The sequence below is a fragment of the Oncorhynchus clarkii genome, chromosome 13, assembly GCF_045791955.1.
Source record: "Oncorhynchus clarkii lewisi isolate Uvic-CL-2024 chromosome 13, UVic_Ocla_1.0, whole genome shotgun sequence".
NCBI classification, from domain to species: Eukaryota; Metazoa; Chordata; class Actinopteri; order Salmoniformes; family Salmonidae; genus Oncorhynchus; species Oncorhynchus clarkii.
Genome location: NC_092159.1, coordinates 6,524,097 through 6,547,687, shown reverse-complemented (window position 1 = coordinate 6,547,687; position 23,591 = coordinate 6,524,097). Strand labels below are relative to the sequence as shown.

The window sequence follows — 23,591 nt, the reverse complement described above, 5'->3', positions numbered from 1 at the left end:
TTAACACATCAGTTAACCTCGTCACAGGATATAGCAGCAACATTATGTCTGGATAGATGTTTAACACATCAGTTAACCTCGTCACAGGATATAGCAGCAACATTATGTCTGGATAGATGTTTAACACATCAGTTAACCCCGTCACAGGATATAGCAGCAACATTATGTCTGGATAGATGTTGAACCTCGTCACAGGATATAGCAGCAACATTATGTCTGGATAGATGTTGAACCTCGTCACAGGATATAGCAGCAACATTATGTCTGGATAGATGTTTAACCTCGTCACAGGATATAGCAGCAACATTATGTCTGGATAGATGTTTAACCCATCAGTTAACCCTGTCACAGGATATAGCAGCAACATTATGTCTGGATAGATGTTTAACCTCGTCACAGGATATAGCAGCAATATTATGTCTGGATAGATGTTTAATCCCGTCACAGGATATAGCAGCAACATTATGCCTGGATAGATGTTTAACACATCAGTTAACCTCGTCACAGGATATAGCAGCAACATTATGTCTGGATAGATGTTTAACCTCGTCACAGGATATAGCAGCAACATTATGCCTGGATAGATGTTTAACACATCAGTTAACCCCGACACAGGATATAGCAGCAAGATTATGTCTGGATAGATGTTTAACCCATCAGTTAACCTCGTCACAGGATATAGCAGCAACATTATGTCTGGATAGATGTTTAATCCATCAGTTAACCTCGTCACAGGATATAGCAGCAACATTATGTCTGGATAGATGTTTAACCCATCAGTTAACCTCGTAACAGGATATAGCAGCAACATTATGTCTGGATAGATGTTTAACCCCGTCACAGGATATAGCAGCAATATTATGTCTGGATAGATGTTTAACCCCGTCACAGGATATAGCAGCAACATTATGCCTGGATAGATGTTTAACACATCAGTTAACCTCGTCACAGGATATAGCAGCAAAATTATGTCTGGATAGATGTTTAACCCCGTCACAGGATATAGCAGCAACATTATGTCTGGATAGATGTTTAACCCATCAGTTAACCTCGTCACAGGATATAGCAGCAACATTATGTCTGGATAGATGTTTAACCCATCAGTTAACCTCGTCACAGGATATAGCAGCAACATCATGTCTGGATAGATGTTTAACCCATCAGTTAACCCTGACACAGGATATAGCAGCAATATTATGTCTGGATAGATGTTTAACCCATCAGTTAACCTCGTCATAGGATATAGCAGCAACATTATGTCTGGATAGATGTTTAACCCATCAGTTAACCTCGTCACAGGATATAGCAGCAACATTATGTCTGGATAGATGTTTAACCCATCAGTTAACCTCGTCATAGGATATAGCAGCAACATTATGTCTGGATAGATGTTTAACCCATCAGTTAACCTCGTCATAGGATATAGCAGCAACATTATGTCTGGATAGATGTTTAACCCATCAGTTAACCTCGTCACAGGATATAGCAGCAACATTATGTCTGGATAGATGTTTAACCCCGTCACAGGATATAGCAGCAATATTATGTCTAGATAGATGTTTAACCCATCAGTTAACCCCGTCACAGGATATAGCAGCAACATTATGCCTGGATAGATGTTTAACACATCAGTTAACCCCGTCACAGGATATAGCAGCAACATTATGTCTGGATAGATGTTTAACCCCGTCACAGGATATAGCTGCAACATTATGTCTGGATAGATGTTTAACCCATCAGTTAACCCCGACACAGGATATAGCAGCAACATTATGTCTGGATAGATGTTTAACCCATCAGTTAACCCCGTCACAGGACATAGCAGCAACATTATGTCTGGATAGATGTTTAACCCCGTCACATTATATAGCAGCAACATTATGTCTGGATAGATGTTTAACACATCAGTTAACCTCGTCACAGGATATAGCAGCAACATTATGTCTGGATAGATGTTTAACCCCGTCACAGGATATAGCAGCAACATTATGTCTGGATAGATGTTTAACCTCGTCACAGGATATAGCAGCAACATTATGTCTGGATAGATGTTTAACCCCATCACAGGATATAGCAGCAATATTATGTCTGGATAGATGTTTAACACATCAGTTAACCCCGTCACAGGATATAGCAGCAACATTATGTCTGGATAGATGTTTAACCCCATCACAGGATATAGCAGCAATATTATGTCTGGATAGATGTTTAACACATCAGTTAACCCCGTCACAGGATATAGCAGCAACATTATGCCTGGATAGATGTTTAACCCATCAGTTAACCCCGTCACAGGATATAGCAGCAACATTATGTCTGGATAGATGTTTAACCCATCAGTTAACCCCGTCACAGGATATAGCAGCAACATTATGTCTGGATAGATGTTTAACACATCAGTAACCCCGTCACAGGATATAGCAGCAACATTATGTCTGGATAGATGTTTAAACCATCAGTTAACCTCGTCACAGGATATAGCAGCAATATTATGTCTGGATAGATGTTTAACACATCAGGATATAGCAGCAACATTATGTCTGGATAGATGTTTAACCTCGTCACAGGATATAGCAGCAATTTGATGCCTGGATAGATGTTTAACCCTGTCACAGGATATAGCAGCAACATTATGTCTGGATAGATGTTTAACACATCAGTTAACCCCGTCACAGGATATAGCAGCAACATTATGTCTGGATAGATGTTTAACACATCAGTTAACCTCGTCACAGGATATAGCATCAACATTATGTCTGGATAGATGTTTAACCCATCAGTTAACCCCGTCACAGGATATAGCAGCAACATTATGTCTGGATAGATGTTTAACCCATCAGTTAACCCTGTCACAGGATATAGCAGCAACATTATGTCTGGATAGATGTTTAACCCATCAGTTAACCTCGTCATAGGATATAGCATCAACATTATGTCTGGATAGATGTTTAAACCATCAGTTAACCTCGTCACAGGATATAGCAGCAACATTATGTCTGGATAGATGTTTAACACATCAGTTAACCTCGTCACAGGATATAGCAGCAACATTATGTCTGGATAGATGTTTAACACATCAGTTAACCTCGTCACAGGATATAGCAGCAACATTATGTCTGGATAGATGTTTAACACATCAGTTAACCCCGTCACAGGATATAGCAGCAACATTATGTCTGGATAGATGTTTAACCTCGTCACAGGATATAGCAGCAACATTATTTCTGGATAGATGTTTAACACATCAGTTAACCTCGTCACAGGATATAGCAGCAACATTATGTCTGGATAGATGTTGAACCTCGTCACAGGATATAGCAGCAACATTATGTCTGGATAGATGTTTAACCCATCAGTTAACCCTGTCACAGGATATAGCAGCAACATTATGTCTGGATAGATGTTTAACCTCGTCACAGGATATAGCAGCAATATTATGTCTGGATAGATGTTTAATCCCGTCACAGGATATAGCAGCAACATTATGCCTGGATAGATGTTTAACACATCAGTTAACCTCGTCACAGGATATAGCAGCAACATTATGTCTGGATAGATGTTTAACCTCGTCACAGGATATAGCAGCAACATTATGCCTGGATAGATGTTTAACACATCAGTTAACCCCGACACAAGATATAGCAGCAAGATTATGTCTGGATAGATGTTTAACCCATCAGTTAACCTCGTCACAGGATATAGCAGCAACATTATGTCTGGATAGATGTTTAATCCATCAGTTAACCTCGTCACAGGATATAGCAGCAACATTATGTCTGGATAGATGTTTAACCCATCAGTTAACCTCGTCACAGGATATAGCAGCAACATTATGTCTGGATAGATGTTTAACCCCGTCACAGGATATAGCAGCAATATTATGTCTGGATAGATGTTTAACCCCGTCACAGGATATAGCAGCAACATTATGCCTGGATAGATGTTTAACACATCAGTTAACCTCGTCACAGGATATAGCAGCAAAATTATGTCTGGATAGATGTTTAACCCCGTCACAGGATATAGCAGCAACATTATGTCTGGATAGATGTTTAACCCATCAGTTAACCTCGTCACAGGATATAGCAGCAACATTATGTCTGGATAGATGTTTAACCCATCAGTTAACCTCGTCACAGGATATAGCAGCAACATTATGTCTGGATAGATGTTTAACCCATCAGTTAACCCTGACACAGGATATAGCAGCAATATTATGTCTGGATAGATGTTTAACCCATCAGTTAACCTCGTCATAGGATATAGCAGCAACATTATGTCTGGATAGATGTTTAACCCATCAGTTAACCTCGTCACAGGATATAGCAGCAACATTATGTCTGGATAGATGTTTAACCCATCAGTTAACCTCGTCATAGGATATAGCAGCAACATTATGTCTGGATAGATGTTTAACCCATCAGTTAACCTCGTCATAGGATATAGCAGCAACATTATGTCTGGATAGATGTTTAACCCATCAGTTAACCTCGTCACAGGATATAGCAGCAACATTATGTCTGGATAGATGTTTAACCCCGTCACAGGATATAGCAGCAATATTATGTCTAGATAGATGTTTAACCCATCAGTTAACCCCGTCACAGGATATAGCAGCAACATTATGCCTGGATAGATGTTTAACACATCAGTTAACCCCGTCACAGGATATAGCAGCAACATTATGTCTGGATAGATGTTTAACCCCGTCACAGGATATAGCAGCAACATTATGTCTGGATAGATGTTTAACCCATCAGTTAACCCCGACACAGGATATAGCAGCAACATTATGTCTGGATAGATGTTTAACCCATCAGTTAACCCCGTCACAGGACATAGCAGCAACATTATGTCTGGATAGATGTTTAACCCCGTCACATTATATAGCAGCAACATTATGTCTGGATAGATGTTTAACACATCAGTTAACCTCGTCACAGGATATAGCAGCAACATTATGTCTGGATAGATGTTTAACCCCGTCACAGGATATAGCAGCAACATTATGTCTGGATAGATGTTTAACCTCGTCACAGGATATAGCAGCAACATTATGTCTGGATAGATGTTTAACCCCATCACAGGATATAGCAGCAATATTATGTCTGGATAGATGTTTAACACATCAGTTAACCCCGTCACAGGATATAGCAGCAACATTATGTCTGGATAGATGTTTAACCCCATCACAGGATATAGCAGCAATATTATGTCTGGATAGATGTTTAACACATCAGTTAACCCCGTCACAGGATATAGCAGCAACATTATGCCTGGATAGATGTTTAACCCATCAGTTAACCCCGTCACAGGATATAGCAGCAACATTATGTCTGGATAGATGTTTAACCCATCAGTTAACCCCGTCACAGGATATAGCAGCAACATTATGTCTGGATAGATGTTTAACACATCAGTAACCCCGTCACAGGATATAGCAGCAACATTATGTCTGGATAGATGTTTAACCCATCAGTTAACCCCGACACAGGATATAGCAGCAATATTATGTCTGGATAGATGTTTAACCTCGTCACAGGATATAGCAGCAACATTATGTCTGGATAGATGTTTAACCCCGTCACAGGATATAGCAGCAACATTATGTCTGGATAGATGTTTAACCCCGTCACAGGATATAGCAGCAACATTATGTCTGGATAGATGTTTAACCCCGTCACAGGATATAGCAGCAATATGATGTCTGGATAGATGTTTAACCCATCAGTTAACCCCGTCACAGGATATAGCAGCAACATTATGTCTGGATAGATGTTTAACCCCGTCACAGGATATAGCAGCAATATGATGTCTGGATAGATGTTTAACCTCGTCACAGGATATAGCAGCAACATTATGTCTGGATAGATGTTTAACCTCGTCACAGGATATAGCAGCAATATTATGTCTGGATAGATGTTTAACCCATCAGTTAACCCTGTCACAGGATATAGCAGCAACATTATGTCTGGATAGATGTTTAACCCATCAGTTAACCCCGTCACAGGATATAGCAGCAACATTATGTCTGGATAGATGTTTAAACCATCAGTTAACCTCGTCACAGGATATAGCAGCAACATTATGTCTGGATAGATGTTTAAACCATCAGTTAACCTCGTCACAGGATATAGCAGCAATTTGATGCCTGGATAGATGTTTAACCCTGTCACAGGATATAGCAGCAACATTATGTCTGGATAGATGTTTAACACATCAGTTAACCCCGTCACAGGATATAGCAGCAACATTATGTCTGGATAGATGTTTAACACATCAGTTAACCTCGTCACAGGATATAGCATCAACATTATGTCTGGATAGATGTTTAACCCATCAGTTAACCCCGTCACAGGATATAGCAGCAACATTATGTCTGGATAGATGTTTAACCTCGTCACAGGATATAGCAGCAATATTATGTCTGGATAGATGTTTAACCCCGTCAGAGGATATAGCAGCAACATTATGCCTGGATAGATGTTTAACACATCAGTTAACCTCGTCACAGTATATAGCAGCAACATTATGTCTGGATAGATGTTTAACCTCGTCACAGGATATAGCAGCAACATTATGCCTGGATAGATGTTTAACACATCAGTTAACCCCGACACAGGATATAGCAGCAAGATTATGTCTGGATAGATGTTTAACCCATCAGTTAACCTCGTCACAGGATATAGCAGCAACATTATGTCTGGATAGATGTTTAACCCATCAGTTAACCTCGTCACAGGATATAGCAGCAACATTATGTCTGGATAGATGTTTAACCCATCAGTTAACCTCGTCACAGGATATAGCAGCAACATTATGTCTGGATAGATGTTTAACCCCGTCACAGGATATAGCAGCAATATTATGTCTGGATAGATGTTTAACCCCGTCACAGGATATAGCAGCAACATTATGCCTGGATAGATGTTTAACACATCAGTTAACCTCGTCACAGGATATAGCAGCAACATTATGTCTGGATAGATGTTTAACCCCGTCACAGGATATAGCAGCAATATTATGTCTGGATAGATGTTTAACCGCGTCACAGGATATAGCAGCAACATTATGCCTGGATAGATGTTTAACACATCAGTTAACCTCGTCACAGGATATAGCAGCAATATTATGTCTGGATAGATGTTTAACCCATCAGTTAACCTCGTCACAGGATATAGCAGCAATATGATGTCTGGATAGATGTTTAACCGCGTCACAGGATATAGCAGCAACATTATGCCTGGATAGATGTTTAACACATCAGTTAACCCTGACACAGGATATAGCAGCAACATTATGTCTGGATAGATGTTTAACCCATCAGTTAACCTCGTCACAGGATATAGCAGCAACATTATGTCTGGATAGATGTTTAACCCATCAGTTAACCCTGACACAGGATATAGCAGCAACATTATGTCTGGATAGATGTTTAACCCATCAGTTAACCTCGTCACAGGATATAGCAGCAATATTATGTCTGGATAGATGTTTAACACATCAGTTAACCTCGTCACAGGATATAGCAGCAATATTATGTATAGATAGATGTTTAACCCCGTCACAGGATATAGCAGCAACATTATGTCTGGATAGATGTTTAACCCCGACACAGGATATAGCAGCAATATTATGTCTGGATAGATGTTTAACCCCATCACAGGATATAGCAGCAATATTATGTCTGGATAGATGTTTAACACATCAGTTAACCTCGTCACAGGATATAGCAGCAATATTATGTCTGGATAGATGTTTAACCCCGTCACAGGATATAGCAGCAACATTATGTCTGGATAGATGTTTAACCCCGACACAGGATATAGCAGCAATATTATGTCTGGATAGATGTTTAACCCCGACACAGGATATAGCAGCAACATTATGTCTGGATAGATGTTTAACCGCGTCACAGGATATAGCAGCAACATTATGTCTGGATAGATGTTTAACCCATCAGTTAACCTCGTCACAGGATATAGCAGCAACATTATGTCTGGATAGATGTTTAACCCATCAGTTAACCTCGTCACAGGATATAGCAGCAATATTATGTCTGGATAGATGTTTATCCCATCAGTTAACCCCGTCACAGGATATAGCAGCAATATTATGTCTGGATAGATGTTTAACCCATCAGTTAACCTCGTCACAGGATATAGCTGTCATGTACTGTCATGTTGTGTCTTGTTTCTGTCCTTTCCTTTCACCCTGTCTCCCTCTGCTGGTCGTACTAGGTTACCGTTTCTGTCCCTCTTTCCCCCAGCTGTTCCTTGTCTTCTCTGACTACCTCATTCACCCCTTTTCCCACCTGTTCCCTTTTTCCCTCTGATTAGGTCCCTATATCTCTCTCTGTTTCTGCTCCTGTCTTTGTCGGATTCTTGTTTGTGTTGGTCATGCCTGAACCAGACTATCGTCATGTTTGCTGCAACCTTGTCCTGTCCTGTCGGAACCTGCCGGTCCATCTGAGCCTACGTTTTGTTTTGTTATTAAAGAAGCTCTGTTTACGTTAATTCGCTTTTGGGTCCTCATTCACGCACCGCAACAATAGCAGCAATATTATGTCTGGATAGATGTTTAACCCATCAGTTAACCCTGACACAGGATATAGCAGCAACATTATGTCTGGATAGATGTTTAACCCCGTCACAGGATATAGCAGCAACATTATGTCTGGATAGATGTTTAACCCCGTCACAGGATATAGCAGCAATATTATGTCTGGATAGATGTTTAACCCCGTCACAGGATATAGCAGCAATATTATGTCTGGATAGATGTTTAACACATCAGTTAACCTCGTCACAGGATATAGCAGCAATATTATGTCTGGATAGATGTTTAACCTCGTCACAGGATATAGCAGCAATATTATGTCTGGATAGATGTTTAACCCATCAGTTAACCCCGTCACAGGATATAGCAGCAACATTATGTCTGGATAGATGTTTAACCCATTAGTTAACCTCGTCACAGGATATAGCAGCAATATTATGTCTGGATAGATGTTTAACCCCGTCACAGGATATAGCAGCAATATTATGTCTGGATAGATGTTTAACCCATCAGTTAACCCTGACACAGGATATAGCAGCAACATTATGTCTGGATAGATGTTTAACCCCGTCACAGGATATAGCAGCAACATTATGTCTGGATAGATGTTTAACCCCGTCACAGGATATAGCAGCAATATTATGTCTGGATAGATGTTTAACCCCGTCACAGGATATAGCAGCAATATTATGTCTGGATAGATGTTTAACACATCAGTTAACCTCGTCACAGGATATAGCAGCAATATTATGTCTGGATAGATGTTTAACCGCGTCACAGGATATAGCAGCAACATTATGCCTGGATAGATGTTTAACACATCATTTAACCTCGTCACAGGATATAGCAGCAACATTATGTCTGGATAGATGTTTAACCGCGTCACAGGATATAGCAGCAACATTATGCCTGGATAGATGTTTAACCCATCAGTTAACTCCGTCACAGGATATAGCAGCAACATTATGTCTGGATAGATGTTTAACCCATCAGTTAACCTCGTCACAGGATATAGCAGCAATATTATGTCTGGATAGATGTTTAACCCATCAGTTAACCCTGACACAGGATATAGCAGCAACATTATGTCTGGATAGATGTTTAACCCCGTCACAGGATATAGCAGCAACATTATGTCTGGATAGATGTTTAACCCCGTCACAGGATATAGCAGCAACATTATGTCTGGATAGATGTTTAACCTCGTCACAGGATATAGCAGCAACATTATGCCTGGATAGATGTTTAACCCATCAGTTAACCTCGTCACAGGATATAGCAGCAACATTATGTCTGGATAGATGTTTAACCCCGTCACAGGATATAGCAGCAATATTATGTCTGGATAGATGTTTAACCCCGTCACAGGATATAGCAGCAATATTATGTCTGGATAGATGTTTAACACATCAGTTAACCTCGTCACAGGATATAGCAGCAACATTATGTCTGGATAGATGTTTAACACATCAGTTAACCCCGTCACAGGATATAGCAGCAACATTATGTCTGGATAGATGTTTAACCCCATCACAGGATATAGCAGCAACATTATGCCTGGATAGATGTTTAACACATCAGTTAACCTCGTCACAGGATATAGCAGCAACATTATGTCTGGATAGATGTTTAACCCATCAGTTAACCTCGTCACAGGATATAGCAGCAATATTATGTCTGGATAGATGTTTAACCCATCAGTTAACCTCGTCACAGGATATAGCAGCAACATTATGCCTGGATAGATGTTTAACACATCAGTTAACCTCGTTACAGGATATAGCAGCAACATTATGTCTGGATAGATGTTTAACCCATCAGTTAACCTCGTCACAGGATATAGCAGCAACATTATGTCTGGATAGATGTTTAACCACGTCACAGGATATAGCAGCAACATTATGTCTGGATAGATGTTAAACCCCGTCACAGGATATAGAAGCAATATTATGTCTGGATAGATGTTTAACCGCGTCACAGGATATAGCAGCAACATTATGCCTGGATAGATGTTTAACCCATCAGTTAACTCCGTCACAGGATATAGCAGCAACATTATGTCTGGATAGATGTTTAACCCATCAGTTAACCTCGTCACAGGATATAGCAGCAATATTATGTCTGGATAGATGTTTAACCCATCAGTTAACCCTGACACAGGATATAGCAGCAACATTATGTCTGGATAGATGTTTAACCCCGTCACAGGATATAGCAGCAACATTATGTCTGGATAGATGTTTAACCCCGTCACAGGATATAGCAGCAACATTATGTCTGGATAGATGTTTAACCTCGTCACAGGATATAGCAGCAACATTATGCCTGGATAGATGTTTAACCCATCAGTTAACCTCGTCACAGGATATAGCAGCAACATTATGTCTGGATAGATGTTTAACCCCGTCACAGGATATAGCAGCAATATTATGTCTGGATAGATGTTTAACCCCGTCACAGGATATAGCAGCAATATTATGTCTGGATAGATGTTTAACACATCAGTTAACCTCGTCACAGGATATAGCAGCAACATTATGTCTGGATAGATGTTTAACACATCAGTTAACCCCGTCACAGGATATAGCAGCAACATTATGTCTGGATAGATGTTTAACCCCATCACAGGATATAGCAGCAACATTATGCCTGGATAGATGTTTAACACATCAGTTAACCTCGTCACAGGATATAGCAGCAACATTATGTCTGGATAGATGTTTAACCCATCAGTTAACCTCGTCACAGGATATAGCAGCAATATTATGTCTGGATAGATGTTTAACCCATCAGTTAACCTCGTCACAGGATATAGCAGCAACATTATGCCTGGATAGATGTTTAACACATCAGTTAACCTCGTTACAGGATATAGCAGCAACATTATGTCTGGATAGATGTTTAACCCATCAGTTAACCTCGTCACAGGATATAGCAGCAACATTATGTCTGGATAGATGTTTAACCACGTCACAGGATATAGCAGCAACATTATGTCTGGATAGATGTTAAACCCCGTCACAGGATATAGAAGCAATATTATGTCTGGATAGATGTTTAACACATCAGTTAACCCCGTCACAGGATATAGCAGCAACATTATGTCTGGATAGATGTTTAACCCATCAGTTAACCTCGTTACAGGATATAGCAGCAACATTATGTCTGGATAGATGTTTAACACATCAGTTAACCTCGTCACAGGATATAGCAGCAACATTATGTCTGGATAGATGTTTAACACATCAGTTAACCTCGTCACAGGATATAGCAGCAACATTATGTCTGGATAGATGTTTAACCTCGTCACAGGATATAGCAGCAACATTATGTCTGAATAGATGTTTAACCTCGTCACAGGATATAGCAGCAACATTATGCCTGGATAGATGTTTAACCCATCAGTTAACCTCGTCACAGGATATAGCAGCAATATTATATCTGGAAAGATGTTTAACCCATCAGTTAACCCTGACACAGGATATAGCAGCAACATTATGTCTGGATAGATGTTTAACCACGTCACAGGATATAGCAGCAACATTATGTCTGGATAGATGTTTAACACATCAGTTAACCCCGACACAGGATATAGCAGCAATATTATGTCTGGATAGATGTTTAACCCCATCACAGGATATAGCAGCAACATTATGTCTGGATAGATGTTTAACCCATCAGTTAACCTCGTCACAGGATGTAGCAGCAACATTATGTCTGGATAGATGTTTAACCCATCAGTTAACCTCGTCACAGGATATAGCAGCAACATTATGTCTGGATAGATGTTTAATCCATCAGTTAACCCCGTCACAGGATATAGCAGCAATATTATGTCTGGATAGATGTTTAACCGCGTCACAGGATATAGCAGCAACATTATGCCTGGATAGATGTTTAACACATCAGTTAACCCCGACACAGGATATAGCAGCAACATTATGTCTGGATAGATGTTTAACCCGTCAGTTAACCTGGTCACAGGATATAGCAGCAATATTATGTCTGGATAGATGTTTAACCTCGTCACAGGATATAGCAGCAACATTATGTCTAGATAGATGTTTAACCCGTCAGTTAACCCCGTCACAGGATATAGCAGCAACATTATGTCTGGATAGATGTTTAACCGCGTCACAGGATATAGCAGCAACATTATGTCTGGATAGATGTTTAACACATCAGTTAACCTCGTCACAGGATATAGCAGCAACATTATGTCTGGATAGATGTTTAACACATCAGTTAACCTCGTCACAGGATATAGCAGCAACATTATGTCTGGATAGATGTTTAACCTCGTCACAGGATATAGCAGCAACATTATGTCTGGATAGATGTTTAACCTCGTCACAGGATATAGCAGCAATATTATGTCTGGATAGATGTTTAACCTCGTCACAGGATATAGCAGCAATATTATGTCTGGATAGATGTTTAACCTCGTCACAGGATATAGCAGCAACATTATGTCTGGATAGATGTTTAACCCCGTCACAGGATATAGCAGCAACATTATGTCTGGATAGATGTTTAACACATCAGTTAACCTCGTCACAGGATATAGCAGCAACATTATGTCTGGATAGATGTTTAACCCATCAGTTAACCTCGTCACAGGATATAGCAGCAACATTATGTCTGGATAGATGTTTAACACATCAGTAACCCCGTCACAGGATATAGCAGCAATATTATGTCTGGATAGATGTTTAACCCCGTCACAGGATATAGCAGCAACATTATGTCTGGATAGATGTTTAACACATCAGTAACCCCGTCACAGGATATAGCAGCAATATTATGTCTGGATAGATGTTTAACCCTGTCACAGGATATAGCAGCAATATTATGTCTGGATAGATGTTTAACCCATCAGTTAACCCCGTCACAGGATATAGCAGCAATATTATGTCTGGATAGATGTTTAACACATCAGTTAACCCCGTCACAGGATATAGCAGCAATTTGATGCCCGACTGCACAGTTGATGACGTGGCACGCAGCCATTGGTGCAATGTAACAATTACAATTGAGTCAGCCTGGAATGTGACCACGTGGGGATTCCAAAACTCTCCTCCGGGACACAAAGCCTTCCATGTATTATAGCTATTCCACAGTTAGTTCACCTGATTCAACTTGTCAACTAATCCTAAAGACCTTGACTAGGTGAATCAGGTGAGTTAGTTCAGGAATACAACAAAGTGGTGAAATGTTTGGGTGTCCCAGAGGAGAGGTTTGAGAACCACTGACTTTAATGCCCCTAAACCTGATTGAACTGTGACACCCCACACTGACTTAAATGCCCCTAAACCTGATTGAACTGTGACCCCCACACTGACTTTAATGCCCCTAAACCTGATTGAACTGTGACCCCCACACTGACTTGCATGCAGCAGATCTGAGACTGTCTGAATGGCTTACTCCCTCTAGATAATCTCGCTCTCTCTCTTTCTCTTTCTCTCACTTTCTTTTTCTCTCCCTCTATTTCTCTCTCATTCTCTCTGTCTCTTACCATCATTATCCTCCTATTTTTCCTCTTCCTCCTTATTATCAGCTATCTGAGCTGCTTACCGATCGCTGCAGCTGTACACAGCCCATCTGTAAATAGCCCATCCAATCTACCTACCTCATCCCCATATTGTTTCAATTTACTTTTTTGCTCTTTTGCACACCAGTATCTCTACTGGCACATCATCATCTGCTCATCTATCACTCCAGTGTTAATTGTAAATACTCTGCTACTATGGCCTATTTACTGCCTTACCTCCTCACACCATTTGCACACAATGTATATAGACTTTTCTATTGTGTTATTGACTGTACGTTTGTTTACTCCATGTGTAACTCTGTGTTGTTGCTTGTGTCACACTGCTTTGCTTTATATTGGCCAGGTCACAGTTGTAAATTAGAACATGTTCTCAACTGGCCTACCTGATTAAATAAAGATGAAATCAAATGTAAAAAATCATAAAAAAATCATCATTATCCCTCCCCCTACACTCATCTCTCTTTTTATCTCTTTCTCCCTCAGACATAGATGAGTGTAATGAGATCGCTGGTATCTGTGGAGTGGGCGGGGACTGCCAGAACCAGAAAGGAAGCTACAGTTGCCTCTGTCACCCTGGATACAGTAACTACGACAACAAACAGGCTCAGTGTTTAGGTGATTGTAGAATCTGCTACTATGACGCGTTGCTTCCCACGACATGATACATTACAATACGATAACTTTGTCTCTTAGAAGAGGAAGGCCTGGATTGGAAATATAACTAGGCTCCTATTTTAACAGTCCTAAATTACCGCTATATCTAACATAACTTAACAACATCTACATGACCAAAAGTATGTGGACGCCTTCTCGTCGAACATCTCTTTCCAATTCATGGGCATTAATATGGAGTTGTTCCCCTCCTTTGCTGCTATAACAGCCTCCACTCTTCTGGGAAGGCTGTTCACTAGATGTTGAAACATTGCTGTGGGGACTTGCTAACATTCAGCCACAAGAGCATTGGTGAGGTCGGGCACTGATGTTGGGCGATTAGGCCTGGCTCACAGTCAGCATTCAAATTTATTCCAAAGGTGTATGATAGGGTTGAGGCCTCTGCGCAGGCCAGTCAAGTTCTTCCACACCGATCTCGACAAACCATTTCTGTATGGACCTCGCTTTGCTGTAACAGGAAATGGCCTTCCCCAGACGGTTGACACAAAGTTGGAAGCACAGAATTGTCTAGAATGTAATTATATGCTGTAGCTTTCAGCTTTCCCTTCACTGGAACTAAGGGGCCTATCGTGAACCACGAAAAACAGCTCCAGATCATTAGTCCTCCTCAACCAAACCTTACACTTTGCACTATGCATTCTGGCATGTAGCAGTCATCTGCCAAACACAGATTAGTCCGTCGGACTGCCAGATGGTGAAGCATGATTCATCACTCCAGAGAACGTGTTTCCACTGCTCCAATCACGGTGAGCATTACACCGCACCAGCCAACGCTTGGTATTGCACATGGTGATCTTAGGCTTGTGTGCGGCTGCTCGGCCATGGAAACCCATTCCATGAAGTTCCCGATGAACAGTTCTTGTGCGGACGTTGCTCCAAGAGGCCGTTTTTAACTCGTAGTGAGTCCTGCAACTGAGAACAGACAATTTTTACGCTCTATGCACTTCAGCACTCGACAGTCCCATTCTGTGAGTTTGTGTGGCCTACCACTTCGCGACGTAATTGTTGTTGCTTCTAGATGTTTCCCCTTCACAATAGTATCACTTACAGTTGACCAGGGCAGCTCTAGAATGGCAGACATTTTACAAACTGACTTGTTGGAAAGGTGGCATCCTATAACGGTTCCACGTTGAAAGTCACTGAGCTCTTCAGTAAGACCATTCTACTGCCAGTGTTTGTCTATGGAGATTGCATGGCTGTGTGCTTGATTTTATACACCTGTCAGCAATGGGTGTGGCTGAAATAGCCAAATCTATTCATTTGAAGGGGTATTCACATACTATTGTATAAATAGTGTAGAGTAACAAAATATAACTTCAAATAATATAACACAAAATAACATAACATAATATAACATAACACAATACAACATAACACATTAGAACATATCATAATGTAACATATCATAATGTAACATAACATAACATAATGTAACATAACATAATGTAACATAACATATCATAATGTAACATATCATAATGTAACATAACATAACATAATGTAACATATCATAATGTAACATATCATAATGTAACATATCATAATGTAACATATCATAATGTAACATAGCATAATGTAACATATCATAGTGTAACATATCATAATGTAACATAACATAATGTAACATATCATAATGTAACATATCATAATGTAACATATCATAATGTAACATATCATAATGTAACATATCATAATGTAACATATCATAATGTAACATAACATAATGTAACATAACATAATGTAACATATCATAATGTAACATATCATAATGTAACATATCATAATGTAACATATCATAATGTAACATATCATAATGTAACATATCATAATGTAACATATCATAATGTAACATAACATAATGTAACATATCATAATGTAACATAATGTAACATATCATAATGTAACATATCATAATGTAACATATCATAATGTAACATATCATAATGTAACATAACATAATGTAACATATCATAATGTAACATATCATAATGTAACATAATGTAACATATCATAATGTAACATAACATAACATAATGTAACATAACATAATGTAACATAACATAACATAATGTAACATAACATAATGTAACATATCATAATGTAACATATCATAATGTAACATAATGTAACATATCATAATGTAACATAACATAACATAATGTAACATAACATAATGTAACATAACATAACATAATGTAACATAACACAATGTAACATAACATAACATAATGTAACATATCATAATGTAACATATCATAATGTAACATATCATAATGTAACATAACATATCATAATGTAACATAACATAACATAATGTAACATATCATAATGTAACATAACATATCATAATGTAACATATCATAATGTAACATATCATAATGTAACATATCATAATGTAACATATCATAATGTAACATAACATATCATAATGTAACATATCATAATGTAACATATCGTAATGTAACATAACATATCATAATGTAACATAACATAACATAATGTAACATATCATAATGTAACATAACATATCATAATGTAACATAACATAACATTATGTAACATAACATAATGTAACATAACATAACATAATGTAACATAACATAACATAATGTAACATATCATAATGTAACATAACATATCATAATGTGACATAACATAACATAATGTAACATAACATGATGTAACATAACATAACATAATGTAACATATCATAATGTAACATATCATAATGTAACATATCATAGTGTAACATAACATATCATATTGTAACATAACATAACATAATGTAACATATCATAATGTAACATAACATATCATAATGTAACATAACATAACATAATGTAACATAACATAACATAATGTAACATAACGTATCATAATGTAACATAACATAACATAATGTAACATAACATAACATATCATAATGTAACATAACATATCATAATGTAACATAACATAATGTAACATAACATAATGTAACATATCATAATGTAACATAACATATCATAATGTAACATAACATAACATAATGTAACATAACGTATCATAATGTAACATAACATAATGTAACATATCATAATGTAACATATCATAATGTAACATAACATATCATAATGTAACATATCATAATGTAACATATCATAATGTAACATAACATAACATAATGTAACATATCATAATGTAACATATCATAATGTAACATATCATATCATAATGTAACATAACACATCATAATGTAACGTATCATAATGTAACATAACATAATGTAACATATCATAATGTAACATAACATAACATAATGTAACATATCATAATGTAACATATCATAATGTAACATAACATATCATAATGTAACATAACATAACATAATGTAACATAACATATCATAATGTAACATAACATAATGTAACATATCATAATGTAACATATCATAATGTAACATATCATAATGTAACATATCATAATGTAACATATCATAATGTAACATAACATAATGTAACATAACATAATGTAACATATCATAATGTAACATATCATAATGTAACATAACATAATGTAACATATCATAATGTAACATATCATAATGTAACATATCATAATGTAACATAACATAATGTAACATAACATAATGTAACATATCATAATGTAACATATCATAATGTAACATAACATATCATAATGTAACATAACATAACATAATGTAACATAACATAACATAATGTAACATAACGTATCATAATGTAACATAACATAACATAATGTAACATAACATAACATATCATAATGTAACATAACATATCATAATGTAACATAACATAATGTAACATATCATAATGTAACATAACATATCATTATGTAACATAACATATCATAATGTAACATAACATAACATAATGTAACATAACATAACATAATGTAACATAACATAATGTAACATAACATAACATCATGTAACATAACATAATGTAACATAACATAACATCATGTGACATAACATAATGTAACATAACATAACATAATGTAACATATCATAATTTAACATAACATAACATAATGTAACATAACATAACATAATGTAACATAACATAACATAATGTAACATAACGTAACATAATGTAACATATCATAATGTAACATATCATAATGTAACATATCATAATGTAACATATCATAATGTAACATATCATAATGTAACATATCATAATGTAACATAACATAATGTAACATAATATAATGTAATATAACATAATATAACGTAATGTAACATAACATAATATAATATCATCTAACATTATATAATATAATCTAACATAATATAATATAACAATTTAACATAACATAACGTAATGTAACATAACATAATATAACATAATAAGCCAAAAGATAACATAAAATAATGTAACATAACATAATCTAACATAACATAATGTGAACTAACATAATGTAACATATGCATATCTAGCCTATCCTTTGATTCATTAAGTGATTTACAACAGTGAGTGGATACATTTTGTAATGGGTGGCTGCATATTACAGTAAGGTCTGTCCTTCTGTTTCTGTAGGTAGTGTTATTACAGAGACTCTCTGTTCCACTGGCAGCTTCCTCTTCCTAATATAATGTCCCAAATGACACCCTATTCCCTATACTACATTAGACTAGGGCCCTATTCCCTATATAGTGCACTACATTAGACCAGGGCACATAGAGCACTCTATAATAGGTTGTCATTTGGGATGTGTCCTAGGATGGTTACCATGGAAACATTTCAGCACTGGTGTGCTGTGGGTTTCTGGGTGTTTTAATCTCCACCTCAACTTCCTCTCTGTCTCATGTCTTCATTTATATCTTAGTTAGTTGGTATCTGATGGTAAACATGGTTACCCATGGCAACAACTTTGATCTACTATTGGGGTGTTGTGTTGGTGTGTAGTGTTGTTGTATTGTGGTGTGTTGTAGTTGTATTTATTAAGGATCCCCATTAGTTCCAGCCAAGGCAGCAGCTAGTCTTCCAGGGGTCCAGCAACATTAATAACCTCTCTGGGATAGGCAAATGTCCCCACCTGGCCAATTGGCAGGAAAAATGCAGAGAGCCAAATTTTAAAAAAATGCTATAAAATTCAAACTTTCATTAAATCACACATGTCTGTGTATTTACCTTTATTTAACTAGGCAAGTCAGTTATTTTCAATGAAGGCCTAGGAACAGTCGGTTAACTGCCTGTTCAGGGGCAGAACGACAGATTTGTACCTTGTCAGCTCTGGGGTTTGAACTTGCAACCTTCCGGTTACTAGTCCAACACCACTAGGCTACCCTGCCGCCCCAGGCGTTGTGAATCCAGCCAACATGTCAGATTTCAAAAAGGCTTTTCGGCAAAAGCATAGGAAGCTATTATCTGATGATAGCACAACAGTAAACAAAGAGAGCATAGCATATTTCAACCCTGCGGGCACCACACAAAACGCAGAAATAAAATATAATTCATGCATTCCCTTTGACAAGCTTCTTTTGTTGGCACTCCAATATGTCCCATAGACATCACAAATGGTCCTTTTGTTCGATTAAGTCCGATTAAAAACAGCTTCCACTTTGCGCAACATCACCACAAAATATCTCAAAAGTTACCTGTAAACTTTGCCAAAACATTTCAAACAACTTTTGTAATACAACTTGAGGTATTTTTAAACGTTAATAATCGATCAAATTGAAGACGGGGCAATCTGTTTTCAATACAGGAGGATCACAAACCAACGCTACTTTTCAAGTCTTGCGCTACTCTGAAACAGTACACATAACGTTACCCTAATCCAAGATGGCCGTACTTCTTCATTTCACAAAGGAATAACCTCAACCAAATTTCAAAGACTGGTGACATCTAGTGGAAGCGGTAGAGGAACTGCAAACAAGTGCCTAAGAAATATCGTTTCCCAATGAGAACTCACTGAACAGACAGTGACCTCAAAAAATAATAATTCTGAATGGTTTGTCCTCTGGGTTTTGCCGGCTACAGAAGTTCTGTATACTCACAGACATGATTCAAACAGTTTTAGAAACTTCAGAGTGTTTTCTATCCACATCTTCTAATAATATGCATATCTTATATTCTTGGCATGAGTAGCAGGAAGTTGAAATTGGGCACGCTATTTATCCAAAAGTGAAAATGCTGCCCCCTAGCCCCAAGAGGTTTTATGGCAGTTTAAAAACATTACAAAACATTCACAATAGATTTCACAACTCACTAAGTGTTGTGTTGTGTGTGGTGTAGTGGTGTGTAGTAAGTCGTGTGTTGTGTTGTTGTGCACGTGTGATGGTGCTGTGTTGTGTTGTTTTCTGTTGTTGTGCAGGTGGGATTGTGTTGTGTAGGTGTGATTGTGTTGTGCTGTGTAATGTTGTGTTGTGTTGTGTTGTGTTGTGCTGTGTAGTGTCGATCCCGGTGTGATGGTTGTGTTTTGAAAATGTACATGTTGTGTTGTGTCGATCCAAATGTGATTGTTTTGTTTTGTGTTTCCTTTAGTACTGACCTGTGACCAGTTCAAAGCGAATGAGACTCCTGGACAGGTGAGTTTTACATTACCTGGACCCGATGAGTCCTTGTACATCAGCTGAACCGCTAGTCATAGAATCTCCATTATGGCATCATTATCTTGAATGGGGAAGCCCGTTCCACTCATTCTAGATCTGTAGCTGAACCATATTTGAATAGGGAAGCCTGTTCTACTCATTCTAGATCTGTAGCTGAACCATATTTGAATAGGGAAGCCTGTTCCACTCATTCTAGATCTGTAGCTGAACCATATTTGAATAGGGAAACCTGTTCTACTCATTCTAGATCTGTAGCTGAACCATATTTGAATAGGGAAGCCTGTTCTACTCATTCTAGATCTGTAGCTGAACCATATTTGAATAGGGAAGCCTGTTCTACTCATTCTAGATCTGTAGCTGAACCATGTTTGAATAGAATAAACATTTATAGAATATGGCATTAAGCAGTCAGTAAAATAACCAGAACATTTATAGAATACGGCATTAAGCAGTCAGTAAAATAACTAGAACATTTATAGAATATGGCATTAAGCAGTCAGTAAAATAACTAGAACATTTATAGAATATGGCATTAAGCAGTCAGTAAAATAACTACAACATTTATAGAATATGGCATTAATCAGTCAGTAAAATAACCAGAACATTTATAGAATATGGCATTAAGCAGTCAGTAAAATAACCAGAACATTTATAGAATACGGCATTAAGCAGTCAGTAAAATAACTACAACATTTATAGAATATGGCATTAATCAGTCAGTAAAATAACTAGAACATTTATAGAATATGGCATTAAGCAGTCAGTAAAATAACTACAACATTTATAGAATATGGCATTAATCAGTCAGTAAAATAACCAGAACATTTATAGAATATGGCATTAAGCAGTCAGTAAAATAACCAGAACATTTATAGAATATGGCATTAATCAGTCAGTAAAATAACCAGAACATTTATAGAATATGGCATTAATCAGTCAGTAAAATAACCAGAACATTTATAGAATATGGCAGTGAGTAGTCAGTAAAATAACCAGAACATTTATAGAATATGGCATTAATCAGTCAGTAAAATAACTAGAACATTTATAGAATATGGCATTAATCAGTCAGTAAAATAACCAGAACATTTATAGAATATGGCAGTGAGTAGTCAGTAAAATAACCAGTAGATGTGAAGGTATATTATCCAATAGGTCTATGATTTCCAAATACTGCAACTCACTATTGCATTGTTTTACATTCTTGCTCTTTCATTTTCTCTCTCTCTCTTTGTCTCTCATTTTCTCTCTCTCTCTCTCTCTCTCTCTCTCTCTCTCTCTCTCTCTCTCTCTCTCTCTCTTAGACCAGTTTAGAAACACGTGTTTTGATTGATACATTTCAGTGCTCTCTTCTGGGACTACAATGTAAGTCTTGCTTTAAACGTTTTTACCCACATGAAGTTAATGAACTCCTCCTCTCTCTCAGACTGTCCCAGGTTTAGCTGGCCTCCTGTCTCTGATGAGGAACAGCTGTCTGGCATTAAGTAACTCTGGGGACGCAGCCGGAGGGAGACTGACTGGAGAGGTGTTACTGGAGGTAAACCAGTACACACACGCACACACGCACGCACACACACACACACACACACACACACACACACACACACACACACACACACACACACACACACACACACACACACACACACACACACACACACACACACACACACACACACACACGCAAGGACTCACACAAGCATGCACACATACAAACACACACGGTTCACTCAATGCCTGTTTCTTGTTTCTACTTCCTGTCCGTAGAATGTCTTCACGGAGATGGACGGCCTCTTGTCTCACGCTATCCTAAACCACAGCCGGGAGGTGAGTGGGTTGCTAGGCACCGTGGAGGACGCCATGAGGTTCATCGGGCCGCAGCTCAGGGACACCCACACCACCATGGAGACAGACCACACAGGTAACACACACACACACTCCTGAACACACACACACTCACACACATCTTCTTTCACCTTAATCCTTGTCCTTGTACACAGCAACTGAGCTTGCAGTGAGGAGGGGACAGACTCCGCCCACTGGGCCAATCAGCCTGGCCAATGACAACGCTCGGCTGGACACCACCTGGGAGACAGCCACCGGCAACGGGACATACCCAGGTAGGATACTCTTCATCATCATCCCCACCATCATCATCATCATCTCTATAACTAAGTACTATATCTTTTAGTACCAGTAACTTAAAAAAAATGGATTCCATATTTCCTG

General features: G+C 37.8%; 1 protein-coding gene across 6 annotated transcripts in view; it reads left to right on the top strand.

The window, feature by feature from the left end:
- LOC139423643 (adhesion G protein-coupled receptor E5-like) overlaps nt 1-23,591 on the top strand; it is a 58,146-nt gene that overhangs the window by 24,371 nt on the left and 10,184 nt on the right. For all 6 annotated transcript variants that reach the window (XR_011635862.1, XR_011635864.1, XR_011635865.1 and 3 more), the window contains exons 4-8: nt 14,594-14,725; nt 21,295-21,338; nt 22,789-22,899; nt 23,130-23,283; nt 23,363-23,482. Coding sequence is in view for 2 of the 6 variants with exons in the window: in XM_071175236.1 (XP_071031337.1) it covers nt 14,594-14,725; nt 21,295-21,338; nt 22,789-22,899; nt 23,130-23,283; nt 23,363-23,482 (561 nt within the window). In the remaining 4 variants the exon portion in view is untranslated. The remainder of the gene's footprint in view (nt 1-14,593; nt 14,726-21,294; nt 21,339-22,788; nt 22,900-23,129; nt 23,284-23,362; nt 23,483-23,591) is intronic.